Source organism: Centroberyx affinis, unplaced genomic scaffold, assembly GCF_046629955.1.
Source record: "Centroberyx affinis isolate AG114_WGS23_722 - 3 ecotype Tasmania unplaced genomic scaffold, CSIRO-AGI_Caff_v1 ptg002023l_1, whole genome shotgun sequence".
Classification (NCBI taxonomy): Eukaryota; Metazoa; Chordata; class Actinopteri; order Beryciformes; family Berycidae; genus Centroberyx; species Centroberyx affinis.
Window position 1 is genome coordinate 737078 of NW_027280362.1, and position 19578 is coordinate 756655.

General features: G+C 42.2%; 1 protein-coding gene across 1 annotated transcript; it reads right to left on the minus strand.

Moving 5' to 3' along the window:
• Positions 1-7528: 7528 nt before the first annotated feature.
• meltf (melanotransferrin) lies at positions 7529-18190 on the minus strand. Its single transcript, XM_071531039.1, has 16 exons — positions 18142-18190; positions 17441-17595; positions 15597-15696; positions 13976-14161; positions 13217-13367; positions 12449-12516; positions 11888-12072; positions 11086-11251; positions 10707-10858; positions 10360-10456; positions 10034-10228; positions 9627-9780; positions 8780-8847; positions 8378-8565; positions 7851-8043; positions 7529-7652 (listed from the first exon to the last, which is right to left on the minus strand). The coding sequence occupies exons 1-16, from the start codon at positions 18188-18190 to the stop codon at positions 7585-7587; spliced, it is 2175 nt and encodes a 724-aa protein (XP_071387140.1). The 3' UTR covers positions 7529-7584.
• Between the last annotated feature and the right edge of the window lie 1388 nt (positions 18191-19578).

Sequence of the window (19578 nt, forward strand, 5' to 3'; positions counted from 1 at the left end):
TTTCTTCTGAATATTGAAACATCTCGTGTGTGTGTGTGTGTGTGTGTGTGTGTGTGTGTGTGTGTGTGTGTGTGTGTTCGCTCTGAGGTCAAAAGCGTTCTGAAGTCAGACCAGCGGCTCGAGCTAAAGCGCGTGCTTCATTCAAACAATAACAAGTCCAGTGTCCACGCGCAGTAGAGACGCTTAGAGCGAAGCTCCGTGAACTAGCAACACTTTGACCCCAAGGCCCCATAAAAATCCACAATAATTCATAATTAATGAAACAATTACTGTGTTTTACTCGGAACCGTCACATCTCAGTTGACACACGACTTTTTCTGAGCTGCATTTCATATCCTTCACGAAGTTTCTTACTTGTAGCTCAAGTTACACCGTGAAAACGCACAAGAAAGACACATTTGTTCCACTACAAAGATGAAAATGAGTCAATCTTACCAGTTTGGAGAGGTTAGCCATGGTGCCGAGTCCCAGGTCCGGTTTGGCGGTGAAAATTAAACAACAAAAAACAAAAAACGAAAAACCCGGACAAAAAACAAACAAAAAGTCTACCAAAAAAGAAACAAATCAACGAATAAACTAATGAATTAACACAAAATGAATAAATGAACGAATAAATGAATTAATAAGTGAATAAATGTGTGAAGATGTGAATATAGCCGTGCGATGTGAAGATGTCTGTTGAGTCGGAGCGTGCTCTCGGGTCAAGTCTGTGGGGACAAGTGACGCTTCTCATTCCAAACAGCATTTAAACAGGGAATGTTGCTCTGTGGCATCACACGTGACTCAGCTGTTCTCTGACTCCAAGAACTAGCAACACAGAACCATAAAATAACTACTGGACCTTTTTACAACAATGTCTCTTTTTCTGACATCTTTCATCTGTAAATATACTCCTAATGCGCCTTTGGCGGTCTGGACTCATTTCTATAGGAGAGTAAACCACCTAAAGCCAGTTTGACCAACTTTATATTTGTGGAAGAGTTTACCCATTTTTTAAGGTGACAAAAATCTTCATGATATAAATTCATAGTTGGCCTGTAGTAAGTTGTATGAAATTTGTATAAATATTTTTATTTATTTGTTTATTTTTGATGACCAAACCACTAGGCCTCCATCACTGCTTACCTCCATCTATATATTTTACATGCTGATGATGAGACAGCATTTTCTTGCTCACATTTTCTACACTTGGTCACAAATCATTTATTTACTGTATTTTTGAAAATGGCTCTTTGCAAAATCAAGTCATCTTACATGCTCAAAGTCATTTATTTTCATGCTCAGATGATGATGATAGGGAAATACCTTGATCTTTGTTTCTTTGTTCCTCTCTCCCTCCCTCTTCCTCTCTTACACACACTCAAAAAACACACACAGACGTTGAAGCATCGGCTTCAGCAGACAGCCAGAGAAAAAAATCTAGAAGCAATGTATGTTCAGCCAGACCTCCTGGCTCAAATCATCTCATTCATGCAACACAGCAGCATCTGGTTTTATTTCCAGTGAATAAGCTGTTTTACATGACATAGTTCTTCACTGTGTTTCACATGTGGCACCTTTTGTCTTATCAAAGCTGTCAGACAATTATAAAAATACACATTTCCATACAAAATGATGAATGTTTGGAGCCGATATTTTGAGTTTGTTTACATGTATGTGTTTTTTCCTTCTTTCCAGACGCTGATTTCCATTCCTCTCTACTGTTCAGCCAAAGATTCCTCTTCTCTTTCCTGTTAAAGACACACACACACACACACACACACACACATCAGCACCTAGCACATCATCATCAGCATCCTCTCCATCTGTCTCTGAGTCCAACTCCCTGTCTCTCTATCTGTCTCTTTTTTGAACATGCTGCACTTCTGCACCGTGTAGTTGGCTCGCATCCTGCCATGATGGTGGTTCACTGTTGGAGACACCACTTCAAACTGACCTGTAACACACACACACACACACACATTAGATGTAACACACACATGCTAGGCTTGACAATAACACTACTAGACACCAACCAAATGATTCTTCTAGACACTTTGGCAGATAGAAAACTTGTTTTCAAAAAGTATTTTCTATTCTTATAAATAATTAAATCTGATTCTGAAATTCTGATCCATTCACCGTTGTGGCTGTTTGACTAAAGAGTTATTGTCATGTCCTGCAAATACACATACACCATGTTTACATAAGCAGATGGCATGTCTGTGAAACATAGTAGAAACCATATCTTTGATTCCTGAGTACGTCATATTAGTGTTCTTTGCAATGTATTTCATTGGACTTTCAGCTGTTTCATGACTCTTCATTATAATACTTTACTAATGTGAAATACATTGTTGGCTCAATGATGATTGGTTAATGTCCAAGTCAAGCCAAGCAGGTGGAGAAAAACCGTCTTACATGGGTTCTTTAATAGCTGGGTTTTCACTAAATGAATTTTTCTGTTGAGTTCAATAAGAGTATTAATATAGCAAATTAGCGATGTGCAACACAAACTTTGTTAGCAGTAGAGTCTGTCTGCTTTTCTTCCTCAGGACCTGGACATTGAATGAAACACTGAAACTAAAATGTATTGCACTGATGGACAGCGGATCCACAGCTGAAAGGCCATTGAGATTCACTGGAGAGACCTGATGTGATTAGTAAATGAAATGAAGCTGAAGCTGAATGTTTCATGCTGTCTGGCTCCATAATGACAGTATGTGAGATGTGAGGAAACACAGTGATGCTGTCTCGTCTGTTCTGGCGGTAGAGGAAGTGGTTGCCGTGGAAACAGAGGCTGTGGATGTCCATCTCCGAACCCAGTCCAGACAGGTGCCACGTTACATTGTCCCCCTTACACATGGTCAGGCCTGGAAGGTTCCTATACACAAAGCCACTGATGGCTTAACATTTCACATAGAAAGCCCTGTCTTTACAGGCGGGCCGGCTGGAAGGTTTCAGAGCAAGATGCAGTTCAGGGCTGAGGAGGCAGAGCAAGAGGTTAAACAAGGTTCTATTATGAAGAAAAGTAAGGGATGAGTGCAAACACTAGACAGCCCTGGAAAGACACCATACATACATATATTCATTGCTTAGAAGAAAGAGGTGGACACCGTGCATCTTGTTGCTCTCCATAAAGCCCTCATCCTGAAGGTCTTAATGTTGGCGTCCAGATACCAGCTCAAGTTCTCATCCAGCACTGTAGCCAGCAGGTGGAACTGTTTATCATAGTTCTTCTGTAGGAGGGGAGGAGAAAGAAAGAGAAGAGAAGAGGGAAAGAAAGAGAGAGAGTGAGAAAAGTGACTTACAGACCAATAATGGTCCTTTGATGTCTCTTTGTGTTTCCCTCTCTCCTCACCTGCGTTCCTTTCTTCAGCGCTTTAGGTTGACAGATGAGGAGCGGGCCCACCAGTCCAGAGTTGCTGTCTCTAACAGGATCCACTCCAGAGTAATAGAGATAGCTCAGACAGTCTCCCTCTCCTTCTACTGGCCCAGCACCCACAGGCACCACCCACTCATAGCTGTACACCGTCCCTGGTTTGACCAGAGTGGCCAGGGGAGGGGTCACCACCCCTAAACAGGGACAGATTAGGAGAATTATTAGGAGCAGAAGTTATAATACAGAGTTTTCAATTACTTTAGTTCATGCAGGCCCTGCAGGGAACTTAGGATGGAGGTGCCATTTAGGTTGTAAGGACTTCTGTTGATCAACTCACTTGGTTCCCTCTTCAGCTCACAGTTTCTTAGCTGTGTCAGACTCTGGAGAGGAAGAGGAGAACACAAGAAGAGGAGAAGTGGGGAGGAAGATATATCAAAAAGGGTGACAATGCTGTTCATTGTTCAGTGTACGTGTCTGTGCGTGTGTGTGTGTGTGTGTGTGTGTGTGTGTGTGTGTGTGTGTGGTGTACTGCACACCATGTGGCTGGATAGTGTAGGGCCGACTGGCCTTGTTCTTAAACACCACCTTGATAGTGTCCTTCGCTTCAGTGCACAGCACTGGACTTGTGGACACACACACAGATGGAGATAGGGACACACATACACACAGACACACAAACACACACGCATACACACAAAGATATCATAAAAACATGAATGAAGGTGTATACGGACATAGACACACTCAGGAAAAGCAGAGAATCCAACAGAATGGGAGAAAAAATATAGGCCTATTGTCTTAAACCTGCAAAAAGCGATATCAGACCTTATAACCAATCCTGAAACTAATGTGTGCTATGTGGAGTTTTAACTGAGACATCATTTGCTAGGTTTATCCTCAGGGGCCTCCGTAGTGCAGTAGCTTTGCTGTGCTTAACTTACTAATGTGTTGCAGTTTCTGTCTCACTCTAGTGGTCAAATCACTTATTGCATTTTTGGAACAAACACAACTGACATGCAGATAGGAGTTTTACTTAAATATTTCTCTGAGGCAGAGCTGCTCTGGAGGAAGAAAAAATCTCATTGGTTGAGTTAAACCTCTATGGGCGGAGCTAAAGAACAACAGTTTTTCAGAGTTCATATTAGCTTGAATCACAAAGAAGGGACTGTAGTTTAAATATTTAAAAAATCTCAATGACTTGGAAGGTGAGCACCATTTGAAATGGGTCTCTTATAGAAACTTCCAGGGCAGTGAGGACCAGCTAGTCAAATTTTTATCATTTACAACTTTAATTGTCTATTATTTCAAGTTTTGTAAAATAATGTTTGTATCCAAATGAACCCTGTGTGTGTGTGTGTGTATGTGTATGTGTGTGTGTGTCTGTGTGTCTGTGTGTCTGTGTGTGTGGTGACAGATTTAGTTAAATAAATACTGAGGGAGGACGTGGGCAATAAACTTTGTCTCTATCATTTGCAAAGACCTAAATAAGTTTTGGCCTATTTTTGACCTATTTACTCCTATTTACTCTCCATACACTTAACCGGGTCAAATAGATCCAAACATTATCTGAGACATAAAGATGCTGGGGCAGCTGGCCTATGCTCAAAATGAGATTTTTTTTCTCCCTTTTTACATGTTCATTACAGTAATTGAGTCAAGCAGAGAGGGTGTTCAACTGAAAGAAATATCTATCTTTCCCCAACAATACAGGGCATTACAAACATAAACAATTCAATCATGTTTATCTTAGTAATCATCATAAGGTATCAAAAATATTTCTATTCAGATTGTTGATGAAAGACTTGCTAAGTTGTGTTAAATTGTAGATTTTTGCGAGGCCATTCGCAACACAAAGTGAACGCTGAGTGTCACTGTCCATGGATTATTAACTTTGTGTGCAGGTGAAATGTGGGTCTTCCATATATTTTGGTTCTGCTTTATGTACTTAACAGTTTCAGTTGTTTTTATCATTGTTTCCATTTTATCTCTTGTGTTTGAAACAAGTAGACCTTCAGTATTTTCCATGACATGGTGGAGATGCTTGGACCCCAACAAATAGAATGTAAACAATGAAAACAATTGTGGTGTTATATGAGTGTAATCTGTTGACAGTTTAAATATGTATATTGTATGAAATAGTGGAATCATGATGACAATCTAATTAATATAGACAGAATGTTACAATGAGGGAGATATGTGAAACCTCAAGAAGCATTTATGCCCATCGTATTCACATTAACAGGTGTACAGATATCCATATGTATTGTGGCGTGTAGACTAGCATTATAAAAACAATGCACCTTATCAAATATACTGTATATATATACTCATTTTAAAGATGTTGATAGCATGTACAGAAAGTGCCACATGACATACAAGTGTACTTATATGTGACTCCCAGAGTGAGGGAAAACAATTCAGTTTGGATCCTGTGCTGTAGAGATGAATATTAATGAACCATAAAAATATATTTGCTCATTTCAAATAAGGAAGGAGTATTTTGCACTAAGCAGTATGTTGCTATAATATATAATTCAGTTCATTTGAATAGGAATAGATCAATAGTACACAATGTGCAGTATGCAGCTTTATTTCATTTGAACAAGAATAGAAAACAGACAGAGGTCAAGTAGGCAGGTTCATGTAGCTATACTTCTGCAGACGCACTGGCCTGGCAACTAAATATTAGTCACATCTTCATCATTTCATACAGAAATAAACCTCTATTAGGAGGCGGAGAAGGTATTAGCGTTAGTTTCTGACAGCATGAGTCAGTACATATACACTGATATGGCACCTGAACTTCATATAAAAATAAATCTCTCAATAAAGGAAATACACATCTGATCAAAAAACCTTTTAAACAGAAAACAGCATCAGGCAGCAGGAAGAAGATGTGACAGGCACTGGTTAGTTGGAGCTATATAGAGACATTCCTGTATATATTTCTATTGGATATTGGATATGAGAGTAGATTTATGACATGGAGTATTCCGGCATAAAGCATTACTACTGTGTTTGAATTGTATTTGATTCCTATGAAACTCCTGCCTGGCTAAAGATATTCAGCCAAACAAAAATGGGATCACTTTTCTTCAATCAAACAAAAAACAGCTTGTCAAAAGCCTATTCTCTTTAAACAGTCAATTCATATAAATTCCTGTTTGACTTCAACCATTCAGACAAATCAAAACATTCACTCTCCAACAGAAACCACAGGATGTTTTCTCCATGTTCTCCCCAAACTGATGAAACCTGACCAACGTGCCAATTTCACTCACTCCATTTCTGTGCCCAAATGAAATAAATCAAATGCTAAGAGGGCTGCAGACGGGATCTGTGACGCCAACCTGCTGCTAGAGCGGTTCCCATCCAAAAGAATTAGATTGGTATCAATTACCAAAAATTAGACGACATAAGGTTAAAAAATTGTGCATAACAGCTGCAAGCAGGCTCCAATATATTATACTGAATTATACATTTATTATATGTGCAGAGAGAGAGAGAGATAGGAGCAGATTTTTCAAAGTATTTTCTTGTTTCCAGCCTTTGGGGAGAACACATGAAGCAGACAGCCTATGGACAGTCACTCAGTCACTCATCACACCATCCACCATCAACACTAGTGCATATTCACTGATATGGCATTAGCTTATAGTAGAAACACGGCCTAACTCCAGCCTTGGAGGGACGCTGCCTAGTAGAGCAATGTAACAGGTGGCAGCATATGCACTGATATGGCTGCTCACCCTCGGTAAACAAAATGGCAGCGGCTCCCTCTTCATCTCTGATTCTCATTGGCTGAATGTCCCACGGGCCGGCCAATAGAGACGCACAAATCTCTCCTCCGCCACGGCAAAAGGTGACTTTAAGTGCCTCATTGGCTTAAACAACAGCAACATTTAAATCCAAAGGCAGTTCCAACATGCCATCCTCCCTAACATTAACATACAACATACAAGCAAGGTAGATCTGATACAATCATATGATATTATGCACAAAGAATCAGGGACAGAGACAAAACAGTAGGCTTCCTTTGGTGGAAGGAGAAAGGATAGAAGAGCTAGACACGAAGAGAGGAGGGAGAGGAGAGGGAGGAAAGGAAAAGGAGAGAGGGAAGGAGGCAGAGAGGGAGGGAAGGATGCAGAGGGAGGGGTGTTAGGAGGTGGGGGGTGAGGGAAGGAGCAGGAGAAGGGGCTGGACTCCTGTGTCCGGTTGTGTCTCTACATCCTGAGGCTGGCCAGCATGGAGCTGAGCAACGCCGCCAACAGCAGCCACACAGAGGACATCGCTGTGTGTGAGAGAGAGAGAGAGAGAGAGAGAGAGAGAGAGAGAGAGAGAGGGAGAGAGAGGGAGTGAGAGAGAGAGAGAGAGATATGGTGGAAGATTAGAGAGGAATGAGTGTGGGAGTGAAATGTAGCTAAAAGCAATTGGCTGAAATTGTCTCCCAACAGCAACGATATGCATTTCTGTGTGTGTGTGTTTTTACCGGCACTGGATGAGTTACACTCCATGTTGACCAGCGAGTCCATGTAGCCCTGCCCCAGCCAATCCTGGAAGGTCTTTCTGTCGGCCACGCCCACTAGGCGAACTGTGGAGTCTTTGAAGATGAGATCTGAGCCCTGATAGGCCTTAGAGTCAAACATCTTAAAATCTGGGCCTGCGTCGCTGCCAAAATACCTCTACAGAGAGAGAGAGAGTGAAGGATAGAGAGAGAGAAAAAAATATATAGGTGAACATCTAAACTGATCAACTGGACAAAGTAGATGGTCTTGCTGCTGATTCACAGCGGAGACTAACTCTACACCAAAATGTCGCTCCAAGACTTTTCCTAGACCTACTTTCTGTATGAACCAGTGTTATTAGATCTTCAAAATCACATAAGGAAACTGCAGTTATAATTATATTTACCCTGTTCAGCTGAAAGCTTGTTGGCCCTCTCTCAGACCTTATAACTCATTGGGGGGACATAGACACACACACACACATCTCTTCCTTGCCCATCAACCCCCTTACCTGTGCATAGTCCAGGAGTCCATAGACAGCGTGGATGTTGGTGTCGGGCCGCACCATGACAGCATGGGAGGGGACCCGGGCCAGGTGACAGAGCTGGTACTGCGTGACCTCGGCTCTGCTGCCCTGGGAACACAGCAGCTGGAAATCAGACGACAGGAGATCCACTGCCCACGACTCGGTTGATTGACCTGTGTAAAGAGAGAGAGAGACAGATGGGACACCATGTCAGTAAAGCCGTTTCAACGGAACTGAGGGGAGAGTCTGAAAAAGGGCTAATGCATGTTTTCTAATGCCGCACTCTAAAAATAGTTTTAGACCAACTGCAGCAGTCTGTTGAACTCTCTCTCTCTCACACACACACACACACACACACACACATGCACAGAGTGAATTGTGTCTTACCATCAGTGTTTTGGAAGACGGTAGAATGTTTGATGAAAGCCACGTCTCCTTCTCCCTTAGCCAGACACCTGAGCAGACAGACAGGTTAACAGACAGACAGAGAGGAGAATTAAAGTTTGGAATTACACTTCTTTTCATATGCATTTTCACATTAAAGCCCTTAAAGCGTCAATGTGTTTCAGGACATTTTTCAAGGGGAGGGATGATTGTCTTTTTTGTTTATTTTGAGGAAGTTTTGAGGAGTCATGTTTTGGGGCAGAAGCATCATGTTTGCATGTCAATGTTTCAGAGAAAGAGAGTCAACGGGTATTGAGAGTCTTGGGACTGTTTGTAGTTCTCTTTGTAGTTCAGAATTCATCACTGTGCTTTTTTTGAGGATGACGACTGACTTGACAGAAGAACCAAGCGCAGCACGTTGACCATTAGCCCCCATCCCAAGTCATGTATATTAATGAGAATACCAGTAAATACTACTTGGGAATTACTTGTGTTTGGCGATGGACCTCATGATGTCCAACTTTATGAATTCTGACACCACTAGCAACTAAACACCTGCTGTCAAATGTATAGAATGATATTTCAATAGAACAGAAAAAATGAACAATTTCCATGTAAGTTATTTTGTGACTCTAACTCTTAAAATTTCACGGCAGGACACAACCATTTGTCCAATTTTTAGTTTGTTGTTGACATTGAAATGTTTGGTTAGCTGTAAAACATGAACTCTAAAGGAATCACTTACTAAATGCATGTGTGTTAAGCGTGAAAAAGCTGATCATACGACATGAACGCAGCGTAATTCATCACCTTCAGAGCAGGGGGTTGTGGGTATTGTAGTTCATAGTACCTGAAGGCGCCGTCGTATCCATCGTACAGGTCTTTCCCCTTCTCACACTTGTTCTGCCCTGAGATGTCTCCCACACAAAGACCACAGAGGTTGCCAGGGAAACCGGGCTGGTTGGCACCTGGAACGCAGCTCTGCTTAAAGAACCCTCCCACCGCTAGGCACCATGGGAAACAGGAAACAGGAAGTCAAAATTACGGCTTTTACATGAAACGACACACCAAATACATTCCATACCCTGTTCTACCGAAAGTAAAAGAAATCATTTCGAAATTCAGTTTTAACTTGACTGTATTTAATGCAATTTCTGCCTCTAAGGTCTCCAAGGACACTGATTGCTACGTTTACATATTGATACTTAACCCATTCATGCCCACACACACACACACACACACACACACACCACTGACCTTGGGGGATCTGACATTGCTGAGGTGTGATCAGGCCTCTTTCTATCAGCGTTGCTATGGGAACGTTCCAGCCGGCCGTGCGACCGTATCCGGTGTGACAGGAGCGGCGGCCGCGCAGGTCGTCAAGTTTACGGATGTCCAGGTTACTCTTCTTCACCACGGCAACCGCATAGTAGATGGAGCCGTCGCGCTCCTCTGGAGACACAAACACAGTTTTGTATCTGCCATTTTGAAATATTTCCTTAATAGTACTGATATTTGGCCAGCATAAAGTGGTGTGTGTGTGTGTGTGTGTGTGTGTGTGTGTGTGTGTGTATGTGTTTTACCAGTATAGCTCTCCCCAGTTGCAGGTACGAGGCCGTAGTCTTTGCCTGCTGTGTAGATGTAGCCTCCATCCAGAGTGATGGCATCAGCCTCCTTGTTCTACACACACATACACACACACACACACACGAAAGAATGGGAAAAACAGAATTGAGATGCAAGTGGTGGGATATGTGATGATTCTCACTGATATTTTAGCCTTTTAACATTTTTTCTTCTTTTTCAACTTAGAAACAAGCCTTGAATTCGTCTTTGTCGATGAATAATTAGTTGTTACAGATTCCTATGTGTCTCCCAACTGCTGAACCAGCCTAGAGGAAACACTAGCATGTAGTGCAGCAGCTGTTACCTGGATTTTCTTCATGCAGTCGCTGACAGAGTCTCCATAGACACACGAGATGCGTGGAGTCAGACCTTTATTGCCGAAGGCGGCGCCCATCGCACTGCACTTATTCTGCTCACCGCTGGACAACACACACCACCTCAGGGAGGACGGGAGCTCTGCACGTGCAGAGATGTACACACACACACACACACACACACACACACACACAGAAAAAGAGATGGAGGGGATAAGTGGTGTAGCTCAGGTAGACATAAAAAACAGGTGAGGTAGGGTAAATAGATAGACAGATAGATAGACAGATAGATAGATAGATAGATAGATAGATAGATAGATTGATTTATTGTTTTATTGATTTATTGATTTATTGCTAAATAGACTTTACCTTGGGGTTTACAGTCCATGGCTCGCAGGGCGTTATAATAGACCTTGCCCATCCACACCTTGGGATCCTCTGACTCCGCCTCCAGGAAGTTGCTGGACGAATCAGAGAAGAGCACAGTTCCGCCCCCGTACGCCGCCGACGAGAACATGTCAAAGCCCGACTTCCTCTGCAGACAGGAAGTGCACTGATTCAGTCTCACACCAGGGCAACACCAGGCATTACCATATGCCTCACATCCGGATTGTGTTTGATATGATTTAGCTGGATTACATTTACACTTGGCGTTAAACTGCGTCTCCCATACACACATTCAAATTGGATTTCTCTTTCCCTTGCTAAAACACAGATTACCATGCATGTCACTAGTTTCCTAATATTCACATCCTTTAAAACTGACAGTAAACATTTCAACGCACTTGTTCCCCCATTCACGAGTACTGCGACGATTCTCATACTTTTGTGCATTAGTAAAAGTATGTTACTATCCGAGCTGCCTGCGTTTGATTTGCTTACAATTCTTGGTTGGATTGTTGGAGTGCTAAAGTTTATTTCCATTTATTGCTACATGTGCACTGGAGACGCTCTGCATGTGTCTCTGACCATCTCAAGTCATGCATCTTTGATTTATCTGACAATCCAATAATCTCTGACATTCATATAAAGGTTAAACTGATGCAACTCCATGACTCCACTGTTCAAACATCAGTCATTTTAATGAGGTGCTACTGACGTGTGAGGAGAGGTCCAGTTTGAGGTTGAGTCTCTGTCACTACTCTAAAGTCTGTGTGCGGTTTGGACGTACCAGCCCGTCCCTCAGCATGGTGTAGACCACAGAGGGAGTGATGTCGTTGTGGACCACGATGCCGCGGGATGGGATGCGGACCAGATTGCATCGGTGCCAGTCGGTTATAGGAGCTTTGCTTCCATCACGACACAACAGCTGATAGTCTGCTGACTTCAGGTGTTTAGCCCAGGCTGGGCCTTTACCTGGTGAAACAAATAGCTGGTTAACCAACTGGCACACTGACTAACACTAACTAACTGATGACTGCTAGCTAGCTAACTGCCTGAATAACTAAGTGGCTGAATGGTTGACTCAGTGACTAACCTACTAATTAACTGACTGGTTGACTCCCTGACTAAGTGAAATACAAACATGTGTTTTATATATTTGTGATGTTTTATCTCTTTTATAGATAAAGGTGTTATAAATAAATATCAATGGCTGTTTTGGTACATGGCCTGTGTGTCAAATGGGTGCTGTTTTTAGCTAACCTACAGTAGCTAACTAATGAATTGACTGGCTAACTGACTACATTAAATAAGTAGTAATTACAGCTTAAAAAGGTTTGCAGCTAGTTACCATCAGTGTTCTCAGAGACAGTTGTGTGCTTGATAAATGCCACGTCTCCTGCATCCTCAGCCAGACACCTAGAGACAAAGAGCGGTGAGCTGAGTGAGTCTAAAAAGGAAGAGCTTAGTTGAAAATGAAAGATGGTATTTGTAGAATAGAACATGTCAGTGGTATTAAAACTAAAAGTTTTAGCTCCTGTTTTGTGCTGTAAAGCAATTTCCCTCTTTGCTGTAAAGCAACACAGCAGATTTTCCATCAAGCCCGACTCAGTGGCTCGCAATGTAAAATGCAGGGTAGAGGCCAGTAGAGGCTGACAATCTTCAAGGCGATGGTGTTGATTATAGTGTTTATAGACTCAAAAACAAATATGGTGCTTATTAATTGATGTTAAAATGCTACATGTAATACCCTTAAAAATATTAAATATAATGACGATAAAGAGTTTAGTTATTCAGTAAGTTCTGGTGTGCGCTACATCTCCTCTCCTCTGTTAGGACAATATTGTCATTCGTGCTGGGCCAAAAGGCCAGCGAAAGAGTGAGGAGATGTCAAAAAAAAAGCAAGAGAGTGAGGAGATGTCAGATACTGTGATTACCATGGTTAACAAACACACAGGGAGTTCCAAGGGACAGGGAAATGACCTTGGAGTGTGCAATATTAACCAATGTATGAATGGAACCCAGTGTGTCCCTTACAGTCATTCGGCCATGGTGGCTCCATACATCTGGGAAATTGCCCCCATCTGAGCGTGAGTGTGTGTGTGTGTGTGTGTGTTACCTGAAAGCTCCCTCATAAGCGAAGTATCTCTCGTTGTTGCTCTTCTCACATTTGTGCTGTCCAGCGCCATTTCCAATGCACAGCTGACACAGAGAGGGCGGGTCGCTCTGGGCTCCAGGAATACAGCTAGCATTGAAGAAATCTGCCACACCTGGTCACACACACACACACACACACACACACACACACACACACACACACGTTTGTGTTTTTGTCAGTGATTGCATGTGTGTGCATGCCTATGTCGGTGTACATTCATGTACAGTATATGTATATGTATAGTATATGTATATATGTACAGTATATGTATATGTATACTGTATATGTATATATGTACTGTATATGTACAGTAGATGTATATGTACTGCATGTATATATGTACAGTAGATATATATGTATATGTACAGTATATGTATATGTACTGCATGTATATGTACTGCATGTATATATGTACAGTATATGTATAATACATATATATACTGTACACAATATATCAGTACATATATACATGTACTATAAATATACATATACAGTAACTGTATATGTATATTTACAGTATATGTACATATATGACATTTGCAGTATTTATATTATATTTGCAGTATATGTACAGTATATTGTATGCACTGTATATGTACAGTATATGTACATCATATGTATTTGTATATTTACAGTATATGTATATGCACAGTATGTATATGCACAGTGTATGTATAACTATATGTATATTTCCTATATTTTCCTATGTATATTTCCTACCTTGTGGGATGTTGCAGCCCACAGCAGACATGATGCCCTGGTCTATCAGGTATCCTAAAGGCATATTCCAGCCAGCCGTTCTGTCTTTCCCAGTGTGGCAGCTCTTCTTCCCTGCCAGGTTGTTGATGGTGATGCCACTGTTCTTCTTCTTCACCACAGCAACTGCATAGTAGGTGGTTCCTTCACCTGAGGCAGGAACCGGACAGGTATTAGAATTTAGCTGTCAGGTCTACACACATAGATTTTAAAATAGACTGAACACTACTATGAACTCATTCACCAAGCTTGCTTTGTAGTGTGAAGTACAGCAATCATGTATTCTTTATATTTTCTGATAAAAAAAAAGAGCATTCGTGTCACATGTGATGACTCTTGACAGCATACAGCTGTCAGATAAGACTGACAGACTGTCAGGTTCCACCTCTGCTGCTGCGAGAGAGAATGCTTGGTTTCACCAGTATGGTCGACACTCTCTTCAGTGGAGGAATAACAGTGACTTGGACTCAAACCAGCAACCCCATCCTCATCAATACATAAGGAGACCACAGTGATTGTTCTGGGCAGCAGTGGCATAACTCTTTAACCACCAGGCAAGTTGGCTAAGAACACTTCCTTAACCAGAGTGGAAAAGTTTACTGTGCTGCATTTTTGTATTTGGCTCATTTAGATTCAGACTGATGAGTTACAAGTAAACCAGAGCTTGAAAACAAAAGTCACATGGACTTATTGGACAGAGTTTTGGCGGCTGGGGGGTCAAAACAAAATCTGATTCCAGTCCCTGTGACTTGGGCATGGGGCGATGTCCTGGGTTCAAATCCGGCCCAGGACCTTTGTCGCATGTCATCCCTCTCTCTCTCCCAATCTTTCCTGTTTCTCTCTACTTTGAACTATCAAATAAAGACGAAAATGCCCCCAAAAAAAGATAAGCTAAGCATGACAGACTTGTCTCTACTAATTTTCTCTGGTGTTCATACAGTTAAGGACACATGAAGAAATAGCTGAATATGAGCATCGGTCCAGACTTCTAGCAAGGCTTTCCGAACATGAGTAACTGCTGACTGTCAGATGTCAACATTTCTGTCCTTCTACCCATAACTCCTTGTCAGATTATGTGTTGGGCCAAACAAACTGAACTAGAGGAGGAAACGCTGCAGAGTTCAAATAAACCGCTCCAAACATGCCAGGTGTGAACACAGCCTTATTTACAGCAACAGCCCGGGCTCGTCGTCGCAGGGGGAAGGAGGGTCACACACACATTCATTACACACCAGCGAGTGGCTCAGTGCTCCCAGTTGGACATTCAGTGCTTCACTCAGGGGCACTTTGACTGTAGTTGTTGATGGAGGAGGGGCGTTATTCTCCCCTCTTCTCCCACTCAGATTTCCCCTGTCCAGGGATTTGAAAGTGACCTTGAGACTGTCACAAGCCTGCTGCTCCACCCTTCATGCTACCACCTGGGTGTTGTTCTTTCTGCTCTGTTTCCTTGATGCTTGGAAAACATCATTTCTAACAAAAAAAAAAAAAAAAAAGACTTCTAGTCCCACCGCTGGTCCCATGAACGCTGAATTTCCACCAGGCGGTGACATCACGGCCTAGTTCCTGTTTATTTATTTACTCTTACCGTCAGGTTTGGACTCCCCGGCAGCCATCTTGAAGGAAGCGGTCTTCCCCAGGGCGTAGATGTCACGGGTGTACATGGACAAGGCATCCGCTTCTTTACTCTGGAGAGACACAGCGCAGAATCCTGTTAATGATGTTTGAAATACTGGGGCCTTGCCAGCTGTGGGACGAGGTGTCGGCTCTATTCCTCAGGAGAAACACGTCAGGCCGATACTAACAGCCTCATATGGACAAATAATTAACTTGTACAGCATGCTATCAAAATGTATTGGGGACTGCTGAGGCCTCAGCGATTTAAAACACCCAACTCTTTTAGATAGAGGGCTCTGAGACAAGGTAACCATGTTCTTTCTCTTGCAATGATGTATAGTGGGGTAGTGGCAGTAACCTTTGATCCCATTCCCACCATCCAGTGTAAGTCAAAGGTAATCAGACTGACAAATGGACATATCGTGTTGACAGAAAGATGTGGAAATGCTCTGTACAGCCGCAAAATAGCTTTGACTAAACTACTGCACATACAGTATATCTGCACAAAAGATTTGTAACACTGACGGGCCTGGAATCTTTTTAAAATCTCCAGTCATGCAGTTTTTACTTGCTGGAACTACATTTTGTTGCAATGAAATATTAGGCCATGTTTAGAAATTAAATTGTATATTTTAACTAGCAACATTAGTGAAGATTTTGGGAGCTTTTGTGGCCTCAGAAATTTCAATAGTGCAACTGTTCAAGAAATGCAACCCTAGATTTTGTAAACAGATGTCTTCATAATGGACTTAAAAGACTGACTTTATCCCGGGGATCCATTCAGGCCATCACATTTCATGAGGTTAAATTTCATGTGAAGGATTGGCAAACTAAAGGCTGCCACAAAGGCCTGGCCAGGTAGGTCCACGCATGAAAAGATTTTTGTCAGGCGTCAAGTCCTTTGAATTTCCATCTGTCCTCTCCTCAGAGTAGAAACCTTCCTGCTCCCAACTGTCTAACAAATAGCAACAATGATCTCATATTCAGCCGTTAAATATTATTTGTCTTAAAACAACTGAAGAATTCTGCCAGTGGAGTGAGATGCTTCCACTTGCTTCCAATGGAGTTTCACTTGTTTCAGGATTTTCTAGAAGTGTCAATCATGAAACAAGGCAGAGTAAGCCAGATCACTCCAGTACTTTATAAAAAAAAAAAAACCTTTCTTGAAATAAGTTGATTTACATTATGTAAATAAGTGAATCTCATCCTACTGTTTCAAGAAAAAATAAGATTTTAAGACTCTATGAGACTCTAATGCTAGATGAAATGTCTTGTTAAGAGGGATATTTTTCACAGTGAAGGCATTGGGATTGCCATTGCTGCTTTTGGGGGTGTCACAGCTCAGGTGATCTGAACTGGGAAATTGAAAAATTCACACTGAGCATGTGTGATGTACTCCCAGTTCAACCTCTACTCTCTAAATGTCCCAGTTCATGTGTGTTGTTTTGAATACACCTTTACCCACTGTGCTTTGTGCTCTCTGATAAACATATCATCCATTAACAAGTCTATTGCTGCTATCCACAGTTTACTAGTTTTTTTATCTGATGCCTGATTATGTGTTCTGCCCTATTAATCTGTTCATAGGTGCTCTATCAGCCTTTTATGGGTGCTCTTTTTTGCCCCCAGGGACACAAATACGCAAATGAGTGAGTGAATGAATACATTTACAATACAATAAAAGTGGGACATTGTGCAGTCAACTTTCTCTGAGTTAATGAAGCTTAAAAATGACTAATCATAAACAACTCCAGTTTGTTGTGTTCTACAAGGTCTAAGATCTGATCTAAGAGAGTCCTGCTATTCAGATCTGACCTGCAGTTTCTGAACACATCCCTCCACGGTGGCTGCGTTCACACAGCTGAGCGAGGGACGGATGGAGACGGCGGCGAAAGACTCAGACATGGCCCGGCATTTACTCTGCTCGCCCTCGGAGATGGTGCACCATCTGATACTTTTCTGGCCACAGACTGAGGGAGAGAGAGAGAGGGAGAGAGAGAGAGAGAGAGACCAGTCATCATTCTGTCATCAAAATATTCCAATAAATGATTCATGTTCAGAGCAGACAGCGAGGTGAAAACTTCCTGTAATCAAGCATTTCTTCAAGCATTACTAACTTTTTGCCTCAGGAGAAAATGTCTGATATACAGGAAATACTTAAGAGTTTTGTGTTTACTGGGAAACAGTGGACAAGTACTTTGATCAACAATGTCAAGCAACAGTATTTTTCATGGTATATTTGTTCCTTATAACCCACTATACAGTTTTCTCTACACTGATTTTGAAGGCAATGTTGCCCTTCATTGTTGCCTCAAAAGTTGTATGTATCATCACCTTTAGGCTAATATAACCAATTACTGATAGATTACATCACATTCCATTTTATTACTCCCATAGGTTTTACATGGCCACATATTAAGACACAGAAAGAGACACTGAATATCCAATAACCATTAAAAAATAGTCAATAAAAAACACAAAAGCACTATGACATTTATGTAAAAAACAGTTCTCACCAGTGTGTAATAATAGCAGTAGAGATCCCAGTATCGTCCACATGGCCATGGTGTCTCTCTCTCTCTCTGTCTTTCCCTCCTCTCTACAGTGGGGTGAAATAGCCTCCTTTCTCCTCGCCTCTCCTTTATACGATGACTCCCGCTCCGGTCAAAGTCCGACTTCTCGCTCCAAGAGTCCGCTGTAAAGGCCACGCCTGAGCACAGAGGCCGCGGTATTCTCTGCACTTTTACAGCCCCAATCACCTAGCGTTCACGCAGTTCATGTACCACGAGTCTCCCAGCATGCAGCTCTCGCACTCGAGGCTCAGAGCAGAGTGTTTTTTTTTCGAAGTGTGCCTCCCTGGGTATACCTGGTCTGACACGTCTCTGCTGGCCTGCCGCTGCCTGGCTCCGGGCCAAAGCCTGGACAGAGAGGCCTTTTACAGTCCCGACCCCACCTCTACCTCCTCTCCTCTCCTCTCCTCTGTATGGTGCTTTTCCACTGTAACCAACAGACAACACACAGGCCATTGGAAATAAATCTAGGTGACTGACTGACTCACTGACTCACTGCTGTGGCTGCTGAAGCTACTAACACAGACACAAGGAATCTGTTTTCACTGCCAACTTTCACCTTTCCTCTAATGGTCAGTGGTGGGGTTTGTGTTTTACGGAGCAGGGATGGTGGTCATGTGGGTTCTTCCCAGCTCAGTTGGCTGAGGTGCACGCCATGTAGCAGCGGTTCTGGGTTCGAAACCAGTCTGGGACCTCTGTCACATGTTGTCCCCTTCTTTCCTTCCTGTCTAAAAGCAAAAATGCCAGGAAAAGTCAGTTATTCCCCAGTGAATCTTGTCCCGCTTTACCTTCCTGTGCTCTATGTCAAATGTTTTCTGACACTGACAGTTGTCTTGCCATCTCAGTTAGACCTATGCAATGGAGAAGCCCTACTTCTGACCTACTTCTGTAATCAGGAATCCATCAGTCCTGACGTTTCTTTCACCCTCAAGAGTATGAAGGAGTATCACAGGCCAAGGAGAAGCATACGAACTCTCCTCAACAAACACACACAACTACCTGAAATCAGTTCCAGGCAGTTGATTAGTGTTATCAGAAGTAGAACGGCTTTATGACTCTTGGCACCTGATTTCCTTCCTTTATTTCTGATGAGTACGAACACTACTGCAACAAGTTCTGGCAGCTTCTGCTTACTACTAACCATACCAGCTGGAATAATAGCACCTAGTGTAATTTGTTAACAGGATATGAGCAAGCATGATTATGTTCATAAAACATTTCTGCAGACATTTGGTGAAACACAGGAAGGCAGGCGAACCATAAACATTACTGTAATAGCTGAGATTATTCTCTTCACAGTCATTCATTGGTGATGGGCCAACACAACAAGAACACTACCATCACATGGGAGATAAGGGTAATGAAGTGCAAAATAGCCCAAAA

Bases quoted from the DNA above. Each gene is read 5' to 3' on its own strand.
- meltf (XM_071531039.1), bottom strand. From the start codon at position 18,190: ATGGCCATGTGGACGATACTGGGATCTCTACTGCTATTATTACACACT. The intron at 11,252-11,887 runs GTACGTCCAAAC...TCCTGTCTGCAG, and splicing joins CCATGCTGAGGGACGGGCTG to AGGAAGTCGGGCTTTGACAT. The intron at 10,457-10,706 runs GTAACAGCTGCT...ATGTGTGTGTAG, and splicing joins ACTGCATGAAGAAAATCCAG to AACAAGGAGGCTGATGCCAT.